General features: G+C 39.7%; 1 protein-coding gene across 2 annotated transcripts in view; it reads right to left on the bottom strand.

Annotated features, from left to right (window-relative positions):
• Positions 1-269: 269 nt before the first annotated feature.
• gpr4 (G protein-coupled receptor 4) overlaps positions 270-19,604 on the bottom strand; it is a 46,289-nt gene continuing 26,954 nt past the window's right edge. Inside the window, exons 1-4 of one of the 2 annotated variants that reach the window (XM_005745010.1) lie at positions 7,928-8,044; positions 4,808-5,503; positions 3,476-3,740; positions 270-2,830 (exon numbers count right to left, since the gene is read on the bottom strand). In XM_005745010.1, coding sequence (XP_005745067.1) covers positions 2,115-2,830; positions 3,476-3,740; positions 4,808-4,942 — 1,116 coding nt within the window. In that variant the 5' untranslated portion in view covers positions 4,943-5,503; positions 7,928-8,044 and the 3' untranslated portion in view covers positions 270-2,114. Of the gene's footprint in view, positions 2,831-3,475; positions 3,741-4,807; positions 5,504-7,927; positions 8,045-19,604 lie in introns of those variants that run through there. The other variant, XM_005745009.1, reaches the window with a different exon arrangement.

Consider the following 19,604-nt stretch of genomic DNA (forward strand, 5'->3'; position numbering starts at 1 on the left):
GCATCGTATGATGTAAACAAATCCAAACTGAAATAAAATTTATAGATCAGTCTGACAACTGAAGTGAACTTTTTTCCTAAACACATAGATTGGCGTGATCTTTTAAAGTCGGGATTGAACCAACATCCATCCTAATACGGGGCTTGTGCATCACTGGTTTCAGTAGCAATTACTTTATATGACCAAGCTTATCATTAAAAAAATTTAAGAAATTGTCAGCCATATTTACATTTAAAACAATCAGCGTCAAGTATATATATTTTTAATATTTTAATTTTAAATAAATCATCAATAACAGTAAATTTCCTATTTAAATTCCGCCTTAACCTGCTACTGGTTCTTCTGAAAGTGGTTTAATAGTTACAGCTACTGAAGGATTTCCTTATCAAGCCTTTCAAAATAAAAAAAATAAAAAATCTATGAATCTGTTTCACTAATATAACAAAGGTTATTAGCAGCCAGGGATGTCACTTCAATCAAAGTCGAATGCACATTTTCTTTCCATTTTAGGGAAGCCGAGGATGAATTATGAGTGCTGTGCAGTGGTGCACATGCAAATGGAGGAAAACTCATCTGAAAGTTTGTACTACATATAAATTAGATTAGTCTGGATAGTTTAAGCCAGAAGGCCTGTCTGTAACTGCAATGTAAACGTTATCACTGTTGGTCAACTGTGTGCACTCTTTAGCCCAAGCGTGCAGCTTGAATTCATTGATTATTTTTTAAGCAATACATTTTTCATTTAGCGGTATGTATGCTCACATATTCCAGTAGCTACTGTTAATTGCATACACATTTGTCTGAAGTATGACACTGATCTTCAGCTCCACAACATAAAATAATGGAAAATAATAAACTTTCAAACTTATCTGAAGGCTTTTAAGATTTCTTTTTGATATCCCGCTGGAGGGAGGTTTATTTGCTGTGTGTTGTAAAAAATAAAATAGAAAACATGGCTCATGGTATACAACAACTCTACTGTAAGCCTTCTTGCCATCACAGTTTACAAGCTGAGGTACTTCATAAGGCTTTTTAAAAATTCCTTTAAAAATTGAACACCATAATAAAGACATTTTCAAGAGACCATTAATCCTCTGTCCTTTTAATCGCCATCCTGCTTCTTCTATATATCCCAAAGTGGGGATATATTCTTAAGTGCATTTGAGTTTCGACCACTAATAGGACTCAGCCATGCAGAGCGTGGTCTGTTCGAGGATTTCTCAAAAATATTCAACAGTATCTTTGTGAATGATTCCTGGCACGCTGGAAAAATTGTCCAAAAATCCAAGTCATCAAATTTTGTTGATAAAATCCTTATTAGCCACACCGCCCACAGACATCAGATTTGTCAGCTTTCTTGCACTTTGGTTCAGACTGAAGACAAAAACGATTTGCTGGCCAGATTGGCCAATGCAAAAGTCTACTGTGGCTGAATCCTGCAGATGCTTGAGATCCCCTGACTCAGCAGCCCAAAGTTTCTTCTGATCAGACACTTCACATTATCATGATGATACTTCATGATGATCATAGCCAGATTGCTAGGGCAGAATAGGACATTAGCATGCTAACATCTGCATGCACTGTAGCTGTGTGGAGGCTGTTAAACTGCAGCTCTAAATACAAAACATTCAATCCATCAGACAGAACTGAGCTTCGCGACCTTTCTGTCTGAGCCTGACGTGTTAAGGGGTTTTTTATGTAATGTCCAAAGGTTTTTGTTAGCAGACAAAATTGACAGCATGATCTGTCCTCAGCTTTCACTCTCAGACTACACTTTACTTTTTGCATCACCAGTGGTGAGAATCTAACCAGTGGTTTGACTATCTTTCATTCACCTAACAATTTTGTGTTTTGCTGCGTAAGCATTTCATCCTCCCACATGTCTGTTCACATGACCACAGACCCTGTGTTTTGTTATTTCATTTATCCCATCCTTATTCTGCTTTTTTGATATGTCACCTACTGACTGAACCCTGTGCATCCGCAGCCACTGGTTGCATCTGATTTCAGCCCGTTAGGCCGTCAGAAATGAGACCCTGGAACTGTTAGGAGCTGCCGGCCTCTCACTGAGCTGATCAGTTTGGACCTGCTACTACTTGTTCCAACTAGTTAAGTTATTTCCTGAGGATGGTCATCTGTAGACACTCCTCCTTCAGAGCCACCAGTTCCGTCTTGTAGTTGTTGGTCTTGCCTGGATCCGCATACACACAAGGCTGCTTCTTTGTTGACAGCGGTGTGTCCATGGTTACTGAACCAGCATTGAGAATGTCAGCATGTGAAGGCGAAGAAGAGGGCCGCCTGTTGCAGGCCACTGACAGTAAAGCCGACAGGGCTCGGCCGACATCATTCCTAGCTCCCTCGTTAACGAAACAGTACAAAATAGGGTCAGCTACGCAGTTCAGGCTGGTCAATGCCAACGATACATGGTATGCTGCAAACAAGGTTTCCTCTGAGCTGCAGTCACATGGCTTCTGTAAAAACATGACACTCCGCACCAGGAGGAGGATATGATATGGTCCAAAGCAGAACAAAACAATGAGAATCAAACTCAAAGCTAACCGCTGAATTTTGGCCTTTTCCTGGCGCTCTGTTGAGACATTGCAACGCACTGCTGCAAGGATCCCTCGGTAGGCGACCAGCATTGCCGTCCACGGAGCAAGGAAGCCAAGAAATGACCTGTAGAGGTTCATGCCTGCTACCCATTCCTGCATTGGATATTTCTCAAAGCAGAAGGTGTGATTGAACCGGTCCTGGAAGAGCTCATCATGGAAGAGAGGAGCAGAGTTTGCTACAATCTCAATGATCCACACAATGGTGCTGACGAGGATAGCTGCAGGAAGCAAAGGAGAGGAAAGACAAAGAGAGCAAACATTAAATACCTTGATAACTTCCATTTCTATATCTCATGTACATTTTGGTCACTCTGTGGACGTCCAATTCCCTTATTTATTGAATTTGAGCATTGCAATATGCGCTGGATCTTGTCCATTTCTTGAACGTAATTCTTGTAACACAGACAAATTATAGGAACGCATAAAACCTCAGTGTGTATAGTGTATGAACCACTGATTGTTCTCCCTCAAACACCACAAGCCATTACAGTAAGTCTGAGCCATCCATCCATCCATTTAGTCTATCCCCACTCTCACAGGGCGAGAAGCACACCACACCCTGGACATTTCAGCAGTTTACCGCAGGGCTGACAGAAAAGCAGACAACCATTCACACTCATATATACATGCATACAGCCAGTTTGGATCATGGGGACAAATTAATTGTCACAAACACATGAGAGAGGCATCCTTGGAGTGATCTAAAAACAGCTGGAAGTGGTCCAGAGGTGAATGGGAAGATGACTTGATTGGACTTAAAATGGAAAACTCGCAGAACGCATGTAAAGAGGTACAAGTTTTTTAGTGCAACATGTTTTTAGATTCTTCCCTTCACAGGGATCAAGTTTATGTTGCATACAAACCTGTTTTGATTCGTCGAACTTTCACAAAGCGCAGAGGGTATGCCACAGCCAGGTACCTGTCCAGTGATATGCAGCACAGGAACGCGATGCTGACATAGATATTAGTATAGAAGATGAAGCCAAATAGCTTGCAGCTCTCCTGACCGTGGATCCAGTTATCGTGATGAAGGAAATAGTCAATCCACAGAGGAAGAGTGGCAATGTAGAGGAGGTCAGCCACCGACAGGTTAATCAGGTAGATGCCAAGCTCATTGCGTTGGCGTACCTGGTGCAAAGGGGAGAAGGTGAAGATTCAAATCTGAACAAGACTAACATGTTTGCTTAAAATTGGTGAGCCAGCTATCCTTTGCATGCAATCTCTCCAACAGATCAGAGAATGCAAACAAGGTGCGATGCATATTTGCCTCAGCTGCAAATGATTTGGTTTCCTGGAAGTCAAAACACAGGAGAATTTGAAAGGCTGATTGTGTTTGGTCTGAATATTTGCCCTTTGTTACCTTTAGTGTTGTGCAATGAACGTCTGGCTCACACATGCCTTAGAAAATGTTTTTGGCTGAACACTGAATTACTGCATATACAAAGTATTTAGGTATAACTGGTATTCAGTTTGAGTACTATCATTATTGAAGCCGGTGATCTGGTTAATGCTGCAAAGCGTGGTAGCAACAATGACCATAATGCACCTGACCCAGCACTCCTATGGTCATCTGAACTGTAAAAATGTGCCCTGATGCTGACATGAAAGACAAATAATGTAACATGAAATGTTGCTTACTTTAATGATGGCTCTTTCTGAAAAACACGAGTTGCTGAGCTTTATGAATAAAAGTCATTAACAATCCTTCCTCTTGCTGCCAAAGCAAACTGACAGTCTGTGGGAAACGCAGTACAAGTTTGATGCTGGTGAGAAAATATCCCAAAGGCTCTTTTGACCGTATCTGGCAGGCAACGTTGAACATGCGACGTAACTGACAAGCGTCATTAACCACAATTGTGTGTTACCCTTAGTTACACTCAGTGCTGTGTTGCTTTTTGTGAACTGTTTTGTTTTTAGTGCAGTCATAGGAATGTTTCTGGATTTCTACAAAGGGAACCCCAGAAACCACCAGAGTTTGATTTTGTGATGATTCACAAAAAAAAAAGAACTATGGCTAGAAAAAAAAAAGATATTTGAATGACTTATACGTATGCCAGACATCTAAAGTGGATGAACACTTGGATTGTTTTACTATGTAAATAGTAGGTTCTAACCCCAATTTGGAAACCACTGTCTGATAGTCTGATACATTTGAGGCCATTGGAGGTGGAAAACTGTGGGTATGTGTCTCTCACCTGCATGTAGGCGGCCCACAGGGCCATGCAGTTAGTCGGCAGCCCAAGAACGATGACTATGATGTAGAGTGTGGGCTGAAAGAACTGGTCCACCTTACTATCCACATTACAGAAGGTGATGTTGCACATTGTCATGTATCAGACTATCTGCAGGTGTGCGAAGTGTGTTCAGCTACTCTCAGCTTTGCATTTTTCCCTTCTGTAGTTTCACTATGTTCCAGCTCCAGCAGTTTGACAGTGACATGATGACTCTGACGTCCTGCTCAGCAGTCCCACACGAGGCAATGGAGGAAAACATACGTGTTATTTCCAGGGAATCTCTCCTATTCTTAAACCACTGTCCTCTTGACTTGACATGTTATAATCCTCTTTCACGCTTCCAGGCCGGCCTTTGTCCTCCAGTATAAGAGGTGAAGAAGGGAAGGAGTGAGCTATATAATGTGGTGAAATGAAAGCTGCCTTATCAGTGCCATGCCAGGCTTCCTGAGCCTGGAGAAGACCTCATCAATCTTTTAGAGATTAGAGGTCTGCCAGGTCTACCGTGAGAGCGATGAGCCTGAGCATCACTTTGTGTGTGCCGTTGTGTCTCAAGGTCCTGATGACACACAAAACCCCTCAGAGATGCTGCCGGTGAGGCAGGAATGACTTTACACAGCTTCGGTGGACTGGACCTGTTTATTCGCAAGTTCTGAAAATCTGCAAGAAAGAGAAAGAGAGAGCAATAAGTTAAGATAATTTGTAATTAGAAAATGTTTTTTTAAATTTGTTTTTGCATAATAATATAAATACTGAAACAGAACTATATAAAAAAAACTTATAGGGGTCTATTTATCCAACATTTATCCAAGGCCATTTAAACAAGTGGTACATCTTACAGTACTGTCTTATCTTTTGGACCATTTATATCTATTTTGATGACAGTTTTGGTATTTGGGGGATTTTGGGAAAGCATGAATTTGGAATAACTGTGACTAAAACTTAAAATATTAAAAAAAAATTGCAGAAATTTACATTCCCCAGAGTTGTACTGGTCAAAAGACAGTTTATTCTGTCTTGTCTTGCATCTATTTGCCTTTTACATAGATTTTTAATGTGCAATAACTGAAAACTCCAACAAGCATTTTCAGGTATTTGCTTTGGATATTTGAACTGAATGGGATCCTTCTCCTGGTGAAAACAGACCACTCAAAACTGCGTGGAATGAACACACCCTTCATATAACACAACAAGCACTTGTCTACTAATATATTGAATTTTGCTGCTCCAAACATTCAGAAAAGTGTGTGCAAGAAAAGACAAAGCATGTGAAACAGTCAATCTCTACTACCCAGCACAATAACACAGCACATGCTGACAAACCGTAAATCACAAAGCTTTTGCATAACATGCAAACATAAAGTCAGAGAGAGACAGAATTTTCACCCAAACACATACAATGACAGAAGGAGCAGGACGAGAAGCTGATTACCTCTTTAATTTCTATATTTCACGTATTGGATAACTTTGATGTATTTTTTTAATCAAATATATTTTTGAACATTATGAACCACGCTGCTCCAAAGGATCCAAAGGATGCAAATTCAATGTTTGGTGCAAAACTCTTACTTGGGGAAATACGCAGAAAATTTTATGGAAATCTATTAGTCAGTACTGAAAGAGACCAGACCGCAGAACTTCAGCTGAAAAATCCCTCAACATTACTGAGGTAGCAGTGTTGAAAAATGATGCCATACTTCATAATTAGGGGAGACTGCAACTGGCAGACATGCTGAACAAGTGAGCTTACTTCCCGGTTGCAAATCCAGGAAGGGGCCTCAGAGATGCCAGTTCAGTGATCAATGATTTTGGACTGAGCTGACAGCTACTGTCATATATACAAACACAGGAGAGTGCTATGCTAGGACATTTCCTCAGTGACACGATTAAAAAAAAGCTATGTTTAGGAAACATTGATTTTGATAAGGTGACCACAACTGGGCCACAGCTCTGCCCTAATCTGTTGTCAAACACACACATTCGTTGCAGAGATAATTACTCACCACTCTTGTGGTAAATTGTCATTTTTTTATGTTCTAAAATGTCAAAGGTGTGTCAGCTGATAGATGAATGTTTCATGTTTCTGCTCGTTTTTAATATTTTCTGCTATTTTTGTTAATTCCATAAGAGAGAAACTAACCCCTGTAACCCCGGTGAAAGACAAAGCTTGGCATTTTAAGGAAATGAGCTATAGGTGATACAGGAAGAGGAGATGATGTGCCAGTTATGCAACACATTTTTTGGTTCATTCCTCAGTAGCTGTGAGCACACCCACTGTACTTTGAGCATTTGCATTAGCTAAATGTGTGACCTTTTGTGGCCTCCGTAGGTAATTCCGTTTTTACGTTCTTTGGCAAATTGCACCATTTGGTCAGAAGCTGCTGGTGTCACGGAAATATGTACAAGGTGATGTGATGGTACTAGTCCAGAAAGCAAACACTCGAGTGACATACAGAGGCAGGAAAGGTGGAAGTGGCATAAATTACCAGACTGTCAACTAGAAGAACATCCTGTTTGAGAGCCTCCCTTTATTCTGTTAGTTTGACTTTTAATTGCTGTTTCCTTTCACCTACTAGTGATAGGAAAATATTTTGCACTTTATCAACTGTTTGAGATTTCCCAGTGTGTTAAAATCTAACCTCAAAGGGTCTCGATGAAACACTATGACACTTCTCCTACAGCAACAGTGCCAAAGGGCATCTTGTGCATATCTGTGAGATACAGTATCTGTGACAAAATGGCAATATTTGACACCCTGGGAATAGGAATGGACACCTGTATTGGATAATTATTAAAATTCTATTGTGTCAGGCTTACAATAGAAGAGCAAAGCCCTGCAGTGATTATATTAGATGTCTAATTATAAATAAAGAATCTCTAAGACTCTCCTGTCCAGCTGGGAGGGGTTTTTTTTATTTTCAATAAATGGAAAGAAACATGAGGAGGAAAGAAGCAAGACGAGAAAGGAAGGAAATACAAACGAAGAGGTTTGGGGGGTGCAAAAAAGAAAAGAAAAAAGTCAAGAAGAAATGCAAAAGTGTAAATGAAGAAGAAAGAAAACATCAACACTGAAAGACTTTTTACCTTGCATTCCTGAAGAGGAATATTTATAATATGAAAGACAGTTTAGATGCGATCCCACTGAGCCGTTGTCTTGAAGACTCTCTTTCACAGCTGAGTTCACAGCACTCGACAATCAAAGGACTGTGATCACATCTGTCCCCACTGAGCACAGATGAAAGACTTCACTTCCTCATTAGATAACAGCAGAGCCACATGTCAGTGACAAAACCTTCACGTCTTAAACTCCCATCACAGAGCGCAGGGTTAGTACTCAAATCAAACTATGGAATCAAAGGGTAAGAAACTAAGTTAATGTAACATAAAGACTGTCCAGCAGCCACAGTGGAGTAACTGGAGGATCAAGTCTTGCTCACGGACATGCTGTCAGTCCTTATTTACAGAAGTAAAATAAACCAGAGTGACATGGGCTTATTTTCCAGCACGTCTCCGTTCTGTTATCTTTCTCCACTGAGTCACCACAACTATGGTTTGTAATATCAGCTGCAGATATTTATCATGCTTCATTTCCATGTGAGTGATGCACATGCATGTGCTTTCTGAGAAATGTATGCACACATTTAAGCCACCTGTCAGCAGTCAGAAGTTCTTCTTTCTGATGCAAAGTCAACACTCATCTCCAGTCACTGTGAACATGTTGCATTAACCAACAGAGCGTATTGACAAACACTGTTTTATTCTTTTAGATTTAAGATTTTGAACTAGTTAATTGTCCTATTGCTGCTGCTCATGTCATAATTTACAGTGTCAACATAAATGTTCGAATAGGTCCTGAACGTTAATAGTGCGTGGATGGTTTTAATGAGCGAGTCCCTCTTTGTTTGCAATGTTCACAAAATGTGGGATGCATGATTCAACTTTCACAGTGTTTCACTAATACACGTTTGGTGATAACATTTAAAAACCTTGCACAATCAGCGACCAATGTGATTAAAAACTGATAGCATGCAAGCGTGGAGGCAACACAGTGGTGCAATGGTTGCCCAGCAAACGCAGTTGAAACAGTGGCATTGTCTCCTTGCTCAAAGCTGATTGCAGTATGAGGGCAGAAGCCGGACTATGTAAAAGGGCAACGCTGACGTTGTTCCCAAGTACAATAGAGGTCCGATGAGATGGTCTCTTACAACACAAGAAATATATTCCATGTTGTTGCAATGAAGAAAGGGGATGCGTACATCTAACATCTTCTTTCACAGTACCCCTAGCAACTTCTACATGTCCTCCTTCATTACATCCATGAACCTCTGTGAGGTCTTCCTGTTTTCCACCTTCTCAGTTCCATCTTCAACATCCTTCCTTCAGTATATCCACTATCCCTCCCTCCATTTCAACCTCGAATCTCTAACTTTGTCTCCAAGCCACTCACCCGAGCACTTCTGATCCTTCTGTCACAAATCACCCCTGACACTTATCTCCACCCTGCCTACACTCTTTTCTTCACTCGTCTTGTGCAATGGACGCAACAAATTGTGAGCAATGAATTGCACAAAAATCCCATTGAAGATGGCATGGTTGCCAGTGTCAGACAGGGTTCAGAAAATGCTGATCTACTGGGATTTGCCACTGGGATCATCTGTAGGATTTACAGAGATTGGCCTGAAAAGGGGAAAATATTCAGTGAGCGGGCGGTTTTCTGGGCAAGAATGCTGTGTTGATGCCAGAGGTCAGAAAATAATGGTCAGAAAATAACTGCTCTGAGCTGATAGGAAAGCAACAATAACTCGAATAGGAGTTAAGTGTAAAGGCTGAGCTCCCAGTTTACATGGGCTTGTTTAACTTAAACAAAAGCCTTCCAAGTGTGGCGCTGTCGCTTTTATAAACATCCAAACTTGGATTCCTATTAAAATGTAAATCTGGAGATTAGGAAGAAGCTTCACCTCACTGTGTCTGTTTATCTGTTCAGTGCACATTTAAATAGATATGATAAGTGCTGGCAAATATAGAAACTGAAAAAAATACCTCTCTGACAAATTCTTTGATGTCATTACCAGAGGGAGGGTGAGTTGTTTGTAGCTTCTGTTAATGTAGAGATAAATAAATAATAAAACAAACAAAAGTTTTTTGTAGTTTTAATAAATTCTCATTTCAGTTTTAGACATGGTCTAGAAATACAGCTTTCCTTCATCCAGATAGCATCTTTATTTTCCCTTTCTTTCTTTTACTTCCCTGCTGTTAGGCTCTCTGTGCAGTCCCAGATGTATTAAAAGAACTTCTTTTTAAAAACGCCTAACATTCCTATGAAAAAATATTGCATAAGGTACAGTTATGCAGAGATGTTATGTGAAAGAAGATTTGAGGCCACAGGCTCAACAGGTTTATTAGTAATAAGGAATTAGAAATGTGTGTGCATGTATGAACAATGACGGCCTCTTTCGACCTGTTCGGGGCAGTAGAGTAAAACACAGCAGTGTCTGATCTGCTGCCAGAGGAGATTAGGTCAAGGCAGCACTGGCAGCAGCACAATTACAATGTCGTGTTCCCAAGACTTACAAGGACATTACTGTGATTTTCAATCATTTCAAGGATACTAACTCCAAACCTTCGCCTTAATTAGTCATTGCCTAAACTAATTTTCCCTCCAAATGTAACCTCAGTCTAACCTCAGCATGTCTACAGCTTAAATATTATTGTTTCTCTTTATGAGGATTTGCTTTTTATCCCCATAAAGGAGAAAAGTCCCCATAATGTGCCTTAGTAAACAGATTTAAGTCCCCACGACACATCCCCACATGCTGCAACGAATCAAAGTGCCTCTCATTGTGCACCTGTGTTGTAGCCACCTCTGGCGTTTGTGGTTTTTCTCTAGGTAACCAACTCTTAATATGTCACAAAGCAACATTAAGCAGGATAACATGAAATGTAACATACTTTATTTTCATACTTTAGCGCACCCATACAAGTCAAAGCTTTTTACATCATTATAAAGTCAGTAGCAGCGAGTTGAAGTCATGTGATCAGTGTACTTTGTCACCACTTAATAAGATAATATAGGCTGTGTTCCTACTGCTTATGTAGGATGTTCTATGTTAGAAGACTACATAGTGAGCTCATCAGCAAAACTTGTAGTACGCTACTTTTGTTATAAGATATTCTGAGTGCATTAGATATGATACAGTAATATTGATTATACATTCAGATGTACAAAATAGCAAATTCTCTTTATAATCCTCAATATCTGTTTCAGTCTAATTTCATTTTCTATGATGTTTATACAGTTGTTCAGTGTTTTTAATCTCATATTACAGTAGTTATTACTGGTAAGGTGTATGTATGTATTTCTTAACACTGATATTTATGTGACCATTGGTTGTTCTGTATTTTGGTTTGTAAACATATTAAAGAAAGAATATGGCCACAAAGTCATTTTTTCAGAAAATCTTTAAAACACTTTCATCTTTGCATAACAGAACCCCCCCCCCCCCCCCATTAATCTCAGCCTAAACAGGAAACTTAAAAAAGTTGGTTATAAATCTGTATTTGTGCTCCAAAGCATGAAGTGTGGTGAGCAAAACATGCCTTTAAGATAAGTCTAGGTTAGTTAATAGTTCATCTATCCATCCATTCTCTTCCAATTCAGGGATGCATGGGGGTTGGAGCGTATCCCAGCTACCACAGGGCGAGAGGCAGTGTACAGCCTGGACAGGTCGCCAGTCTGTCACAGGGACAGCACATAGAGACAGACATCTATTCACACTTGCATTCACACCTCCGGGCAGCTTAGATTCCAATTAACCTAACCCCACTAACTGCATGTCTTTGGACTGTGGGAGGAAGCCAGAGTACTCGGAGAGAATAGACCCAAACACGGGGAGAACAGTGGCTTATAAATAAGTCAGATAGAAGAATTGAACTCGGGTCCTTCTTGCTGTGAGGCAAGCATCCTAACCACTGTTCCACCGTGGTTAGTAGCAGTAATATAACCCTTTATTTATTCTTTCTTTAGTCTAGTGTCTGCGCCGTAATACGAGACAGTGGAGCATCTAGACACAAGATCCTGACCTGTGTCTGAGAAAAGGTCGGAGTCACGTGTGTGTGACTTTGTCTGAACTGTAAATCTAACCTTGAGAACAAAGATGGTTTTGGAATGTGAGCTCCGCTTCTCACTTGTAAAAGTGCTGTTAAGAATAGATCTGAGATCTGGAAACAAGTTGAAAATGTTAAAACAAAGCCTCATTGCCAAGTGTATCATAACCGGTGGTAACAAAATATCATTATCCTGCTATGCAAAAGAAATCTGGATGCATACAATTGTTTCCACAATGAACTGCAATTATACAGGTTTTTGCTTTAAGCATGCAAAGTAGATCTGAGGTTTGGATAGTGTTAGATTAGGAGGAATGTAAAGGATGAATGTAAAGTGTGTGTGTGTGGGTCAGTGCTGAGGCACTAACTGGGAGGCTGTTTGCCAAACATTCCTGTTGACAGTCAAACAGCGGAAACAGGAAGACAGTAATGCAACACTATCAGCCGTGCTGAAACACCTTGCAGACTTCACTAAACAACTTGGCCTCTTCCAGGACACAAGCATGCACGCATATGCATACACAAACGCTCATAAAAAATCATCTAAACCACACAATGGCAATCTTCCGCAGGTACAAGCAGTTTTCCTGTGAGGCCTGTTCATTTTGTTAAAAACCGAGCACCCTGAGTTCACAGGGGAGGCTAAATTTGTGTTACACCAGCTTATTAGCACAGTTCACATGAATAATACTTTAAAGCTGTGTTTTATTTTCAGCTTCTTCACAAACCCTCATCAGTATCGGTGATATGTGAAGGTCAGCATCAGCGTGCTGTCACACCTTCTTTGTTTTCTTGTTCTTAAACCAGAGTGAAAAATGCCGTCTTTACTGTACACACTGTCGGGTTATAAATACATCCGATTACGATACGAGTTGCCAGGAGTCACAGCTAACTTGTTCAGTGGAAGTGCAGCCTTGTTATGTGCCAAATTGCAGTTTTGGCAATAAAATGAAATAAAACAAAGTCAGATGGTTCATCATCATTACTGGACACGCTGAACGTGTCAGTGATGATCTCAACAGTCTAGTTTAGCTGAGGAAAGAAGGAAGCCATGATAAAGTCTTTAAATATAAAAACAAACTTAAAGAATACTGAATAACATTTAGGTGAACACTTACACTCAGTTTACTGGTTATTAAAAACAAAACAGGTAGAATCCACAGCTCCCTTTGTATTATTTTGGGGACATGTTATGTAGTGGAAATGGAGAGAGAAGCAGGAAATTAACCACTAGACATCCCAGAACATCTTAGTGAACAGCAGAGTCAGAACTGCTGAGAAACGCGTGCACTCAGGATAATCACAGTCAATATTTCTACTGCTTAATTATTTCTCAAGCGAACTTTACATGAAAGACTCGGACATAAGCTGCAGTTGTTACTGTTAACAAACTGACAGCACTGCTACAATCTATGATAATGAAGTTAACTGTTTGGTGAAATTGGATTTACCATCCTCTAAAATTCTTATATCACGGTGCGTTTGCCAAATACTTTCACTCACCCTGGCTTTTCAAAAACTCGAGCTCAATAACAAATAATAAGGACAAGAAAAGAACTTGGGCTGCAGCCAAGTGGTGACAGAGAACCGGACACCTGATGACAGCAGAGTCATCGTGGCCCCTTGTTCTCGGTTTAGGCCCACCCATGTTCCCATGTTTCTGACATCAACTTCCCAACATTTATAACATTTTTGATAGTTTTAGCAGAGCTAGAGTTCAGCAAGTTCATTATCGTCACTCTTATTTTAGACACTCTTACACTGTTGTGTGGGCAGCTTGTTGATGGTGTGTCTGCACGCTGCTCTGTGGGACACAGATGATGTTAAACTGTATTTATTAGTATTTCCCATTAACTGCGAGTAAAATGCTCACTGTATTATCACTTCAACGTGATAACGCCACGAAAGATGAGCTCAACTGTTTATGGAACTGGTAGAATTTAACAAAAACAATGAGATAATTCTGTAAATATTAGAGACGACTCTCATTCCTTGTAGATTTTTAGCGTCCAGGATTATGAAATTTCAAGAAATTACAGTTCCTGAATCAAACAAGAGGACACAGACCCCAACCTCACCACCAACTATTATAACATGTACAGTACAGCGACCCAGACCCTGCTTTGTTCCCACCACTTATGGCCATCTTCCAGATTATATATAGAAAGTATATGAATGTGCTCAAAGCATATTTCGGCCTTTGTGCCTGTTCTTTTTAAATGTTCCTTTCTTGTAAATCCTGGATTTAAAGATGTTAGTCAGGTGATTGAGATTTTTTACTGACATTTTTTATATTTATTTTTTACATTTTATATTTATAATTATCTATTATGTTTAAATTATCATTTGAAAAAAAAATGAAGGTTGTCACTTGTCACATACACGTGTCACCGGACCATCTAAATCACATCATAAGTAGGCACAATGCCCATTCTCCTTCTGGCTTCCTCACTCATCCCTTGTAATATATTTTAAATATGTTGAATTGTATAATTCTCACTTACATCATTTGGGGTTCTCTTCCATTTTTTGTCAGATCCTGTCAATTCAGACAACTGCTAAGCTTACCTGACATTTATCTCGTACAAAGATACTGAAACGGCTTACCTGCTACGGCAGTATTCCTACATGAGCAGGGAAGACTTATCATTGAAAATGTTATTCCACTGGTACTCAGACAGGAAGTTCATTCCTCTCAGGCATTTTTTTAAAGGATAAAAGAACAAGATCTTGGGAACATTTGAGGGGGACTTTAAAGGTCTAGTGGGAACTGCAAGAAGCTTTGTACAAAAACAAAGACTAGATTGTATGAGCCACTCCTAAAGCATCACATTTCCATCCTACGCAGAAACCTTTACTCTATATAGTATTGTAACGCAGTGACAGCAGTGGTACGTAAGATTTTGACAAAGTTTGTGTTCTCTATTCTTTAAGCACCGGTTCGAGCACCGGTTTGAGCACCGTTTAAGCACCGGCACCGTTTCAAAAGTACCGGTTTGGCACTGGTATCAAACCTAAACGATACCCATTCCTAGTCCTGAGCAGACACATTTTGCCCATTTTTTACATTTTGGAGTGAATATTGACAGTCTGGCTGGCCCACATCCTTTTTTCTTTATGCTCATTCCAAATATGTCTACACACATTATTAACAATCATATTAGTGATATTAATAAAGCTTTTCTATGTGTTTTTTCCCCTCATCCCCCTCATCATCCCCCTCCTCGTGTGCTAAGCTCACCCTTGGGATAAAGTAACAAAGCACAATAGGAGACTAGCAGAACAAGTTCTAAGGACCTGATCCTCACTTAATTCGCTCTCATGTAGACTTGTTTTAACTTGTGTTAAACTTGAGGAAGGCTGGTACCCATTTGAATTCCCAAATACATTAAAACCCATATTTTTATTCTGAACTGTGGAGATTGAAATAAAGCCCCTCCTTCCCAAACTTTAAACCACCTCTTAACCGAGTGACAGTTTTGTAATGACTATTAGCAGGGCAACATTAACTTATCTTACTTAGCTTACCATTAACTGAAAGGCTGGGTGTAATTAGGCTCATGTAAGGAAAGAAAACTGAGTTTATATTTTTTCCACAAAACATATTTAAACATCCTGTCTATCATGGAGTGGCTCTTCAGCCACATATCTGCACATATATCCTACAGCATCTACTTCTAATACTAAATTATGCGTGTCTTACACTTGTAGCTTTATTGATTTTAATTTGCATTAATTAAAACATGCACACACCAAAAAACGAAACAAAACACCAAACCACATCCAAGAGCATAGCAATGACCAGCTCTGGTGTAAACAATGCTGGCGTCCTGCAGCTGCTGCTATTGTATTGGCTACACAGCCAGTGTTTATAGACATGGAGTAAGTCCGGACAATATCTATTACATTACTGGCAGGATGCCTCACTGATTGTATCAGTCCGTCCAATGAAATTTGAGCAGAGTCTATCACCAGTAATTGGAGTTTTATCTGCTGCTATTTTTATTCAGTTAATCATATGAGTTAAATAAGTAATGATTGATGTTAAATTGCACTTACAACATAAACAGACTGAGTCAGGGTGTTTCAGCCAGTATAGCTCCAGGTATGTCACATGGTGACACACAAGCACACAAAGACATACACGGCCACACAATTCAATTCCATTTTTTTATATTTTTATATTTTTAAATTACGCTAACAGTCACCTCGAGGCACTTTCTATTTTAAGATAAAGACCCGACAGTGACAGAGACAATCTAATGGCCCCCTTTGAGCGAGCACTTTGTAACAGTAGGAAGGAAAAACTCCCTTTTAACAGGAAGAAACCTCTTGCAGAACCAGGGAGGGGCACCAATCTACTGCAACTGGTTGGTGGTGAGGGGGCGGAAGATGGGACAAAAGACACAATGTGGAAGAGAGCCAGAGATCCTCGCACACACGCACTCACATACCTACACACACACACACACACACACACACACACACACACACACACACACACCCTCCTGGAATTGCCACATCTATCACAACTGCTGTCTTCGGCTCCTTGTCAACAACCAGTTTATCTGGTTGGTAGACCAACAACCGCTTGTCTGTCTGGAATTTAAAGTCCCACAGGACCTTTGTCCTGTTTTTCTTAATGGTGAGAGAGACAGACAGACAGACAGACAGACAGACAGACAGATGGCCCTTCCTCGCTTACAGCCTTGACTGTGTGGCTGCAGTGAACATATCATTGAGATCCTTTACATACAAAGCCAAAGGTTTAAAACACTGCCTGAAGCATTGTAGTAAATGGGCACTCTGCACTCAGCTGCAACTGGGAGTCAGAATTGTGTTGCAATGGATCCAACAATCCTTGTTGATTGTTACGTCCCCGTTCAGGGAGATATTCATGCTTCATTGAAACTGTTTAAAGAAGGAGATTTGTCCAGTTCTACGGTTAATCTAAGATTCTGTTGAATTGCATTGTGTTACACTAATGGTGTTCACAACACAAATATAGTCATAGTTTATGTAGAAGAACATTACTTTGAATTTTTTCCACAATTTGTATAATTGTAGAATTCCAGGTGAACCTCTGCACTTCTTTTTAAGCCCAATCATGTTGCTGATCCGCCAAATTAGTTGCTAATGTTTTTGAATCTTTCTTTTTGGGACAGCTTACTTTTCCAGTCTTTTGCCTCCTCCATGCCAACTTTTTTGTAAAGTCCTGCTTTTGTTGAATTCAAAATGAGCTAATATTTTTCTTATAATGGTGCAATTTCTCAGTTCAGACATGTGAAAAAAGGTCTATATTCTATTATATATAACATATGGATTCACAATATTTGCAAATCATTGCATTCTATTTTAATTTACAGAAACTTTGCTTTTACAGGATTATTACCAAAAATGATGCAAATAAACTTGCTAAGAGCTGATTGGATATAGTCTGAAGATTATAACTCCAGAAACATTTGCTAGTATATAAAATAACTCTATTACTTGTTCCATCGCATTTCAGCTTGCTGCCTTCATGGCAGTTTTCATAAATCACATTACCTATATTTTAAACAGCAGAGACAAATAGAAGGAACAAAAATACAAAAACAACCAGCTTGATGCATCTATATACATACTCGTCAATGGAGCCCCCAATAAAGGTGGTCATTTAGCTTAAAGCCTGGCGTTCTTTACCAGGGATCAAGGACATGTAGGTTTACGTCTAGCTCTGCTGAAAACGCTGTGAGGGCAGCATAAAAATCAATAACATCATTTTTTTCAAGCTTTGCATTTCTTCCAATTTATTACAAGCTATTTACTGAGTAGGTCCTATCTTAGAAAATAGCCTGTCATCTTCTGCCTCTGTCCTTTTTGATATGTGTGATTATCTCTGTGGCTTTTGATGGAAGTAGCTCCAGGCAACAGAACACAATAAACTGGCTTGACATTAAAATGTATGGAGCTGCCAATCAAATTTGTTTACTTGCAGGAACGCTTTTCTGTATATTTCCTCGTTGATCTTGCAAACCTACCTGACTTCCATGTTGGCATTTTGTTCATGAGATTCGAGGCTATAGCACTCAGGACTACCAACCGCATCAGACAAGACACTTGGGCTGCATCTCCAAGCTCATGGGTCTGAGTTTGAGACGGGTGTCCCAGAGGGGTCTTATTGTCATAATGAATTGTAAACACAAGGGAGGACAGTTCAGTGTCAGCTCCCATAAGTGTGGTGGGAAAGTCCCGGCATCACTCTCATGAACCCCGCAACAATAAGCACAGCAGGACGAGAGGAGAGAGAGCAGAGGAGGTTTGTTGTGAAGATCTTGACTTATCAGCGCCACGACAGCTAGTGCAGACACAGCGACTGGGTCAAGATGAACTGCCTGTGTTTCTTTTTGTGTATTTGTTGTCCTTTTGTAGGACACTGGAGTTCAGCCTTCAAGAGAAGAGATATTTTTGAGAAGTGCAGACATCTTGTCAAGCAGTAAAGGGATGATGAGTTAGAGTTTCTGATTTGAGCAAATTATTTGCTACATGAAAAGATGGATACAGTCTTTTCTCGGTTTCCTCTAATCTCTGAAAATGATTTTCTTTTCATATATTGTTTTTATTTTTTTCATGTTCTATACATGTGCAATACCATCTTTATTTTTATTTTATTCGACTACTGTGTAACAGACAGTTGGACTACAGGCTTTTTAAACATGGTCCCGTTATTATTATGATTTTCTTGTTTTTTTCTGGGTATATTTTTGTTCAGCATGTGTCATGTATCAACTGTGTGACAATAAAGGAATCTGAATCTTAAAAAAAGACAGTCATATTAAATTGATGGAATTTTTATATGCCAAGTACCTTGGCATTAACATAAGCTTAGAAATTGAGAAATGGATTTTGTTCGTGAAACACAGCAATAGTGTAACTGCTTTGATCGCTTTGAAGATCTATGACATGGATCTAACTAATAACAAAGTTATTAAAGTACTTTCAGATTTCTTTGTAAAATGACCTGAAATGCATTGTTTCATAGTTACCAGTTAACAAAATATAAACGTGAGGCTACAATCCCACACACCAACACAAATTCCTATCCTAATATGATTGTTCTTAATATTTAGGTATGGACATAAAGCTGACAGCTTTAACATCACTCTGCGTTCTTGGCTAGCTTAGTGATAGCATGCTATCTGTGCATATGTTTAAAAAGAGCCAGCATGCAGCATGCAGTTGTTTTTGTCCTGGATGCAGTTTGCACTTAACCACCAATAAAAATAAATAAAAATGTCCATAAAATGTCCATATGTCCATATCCATGCTGTAGATTTTGCCATTGTTGTCCTGCTCTGGCACACGAACCGAAATCAGCTGACTGTAGAGCAGGTTTCACCGATAAGCAGAATCGATAGGCAGGCAGACTAACAATTCCAAGGAACGAAATAACTGGGAACCATTTCTCTTCTCAATTCCCAGCCCTACCGGGCAACCATTGATTTTTCCTAATTGCAAGGAGGCTGCCATCCTATTTTTACTCTAATGTGACTGAGCCATAAATGATAATGCTTTTTATATTACCAGGAAAAAGCAACGCAACTCAAGGCTGGTTGTGGGGCTTTTACACAGTGTGGCATATGGTGCACTCACTGCTGGGCTCAACACACTGTTCGTG

Source organism: Pundamilia nyererei, unplaced genomic scaffold, assembly GCF_000239375.1.
Source record: "Pundamilia nyererei isolate P.nyererei 1_Seehausen unplaced genomic scaffold, PunNye1.0 scaffold00152, whole genome shotgun sequence".
Classification (NCBI taxonomy): domain Eukaryota; kingdom Metazoa; phylum Chordata; class Actinopteri; order Cichliformes; family Cichlidae; genus Pundamilia; species Pundamilia nyererei.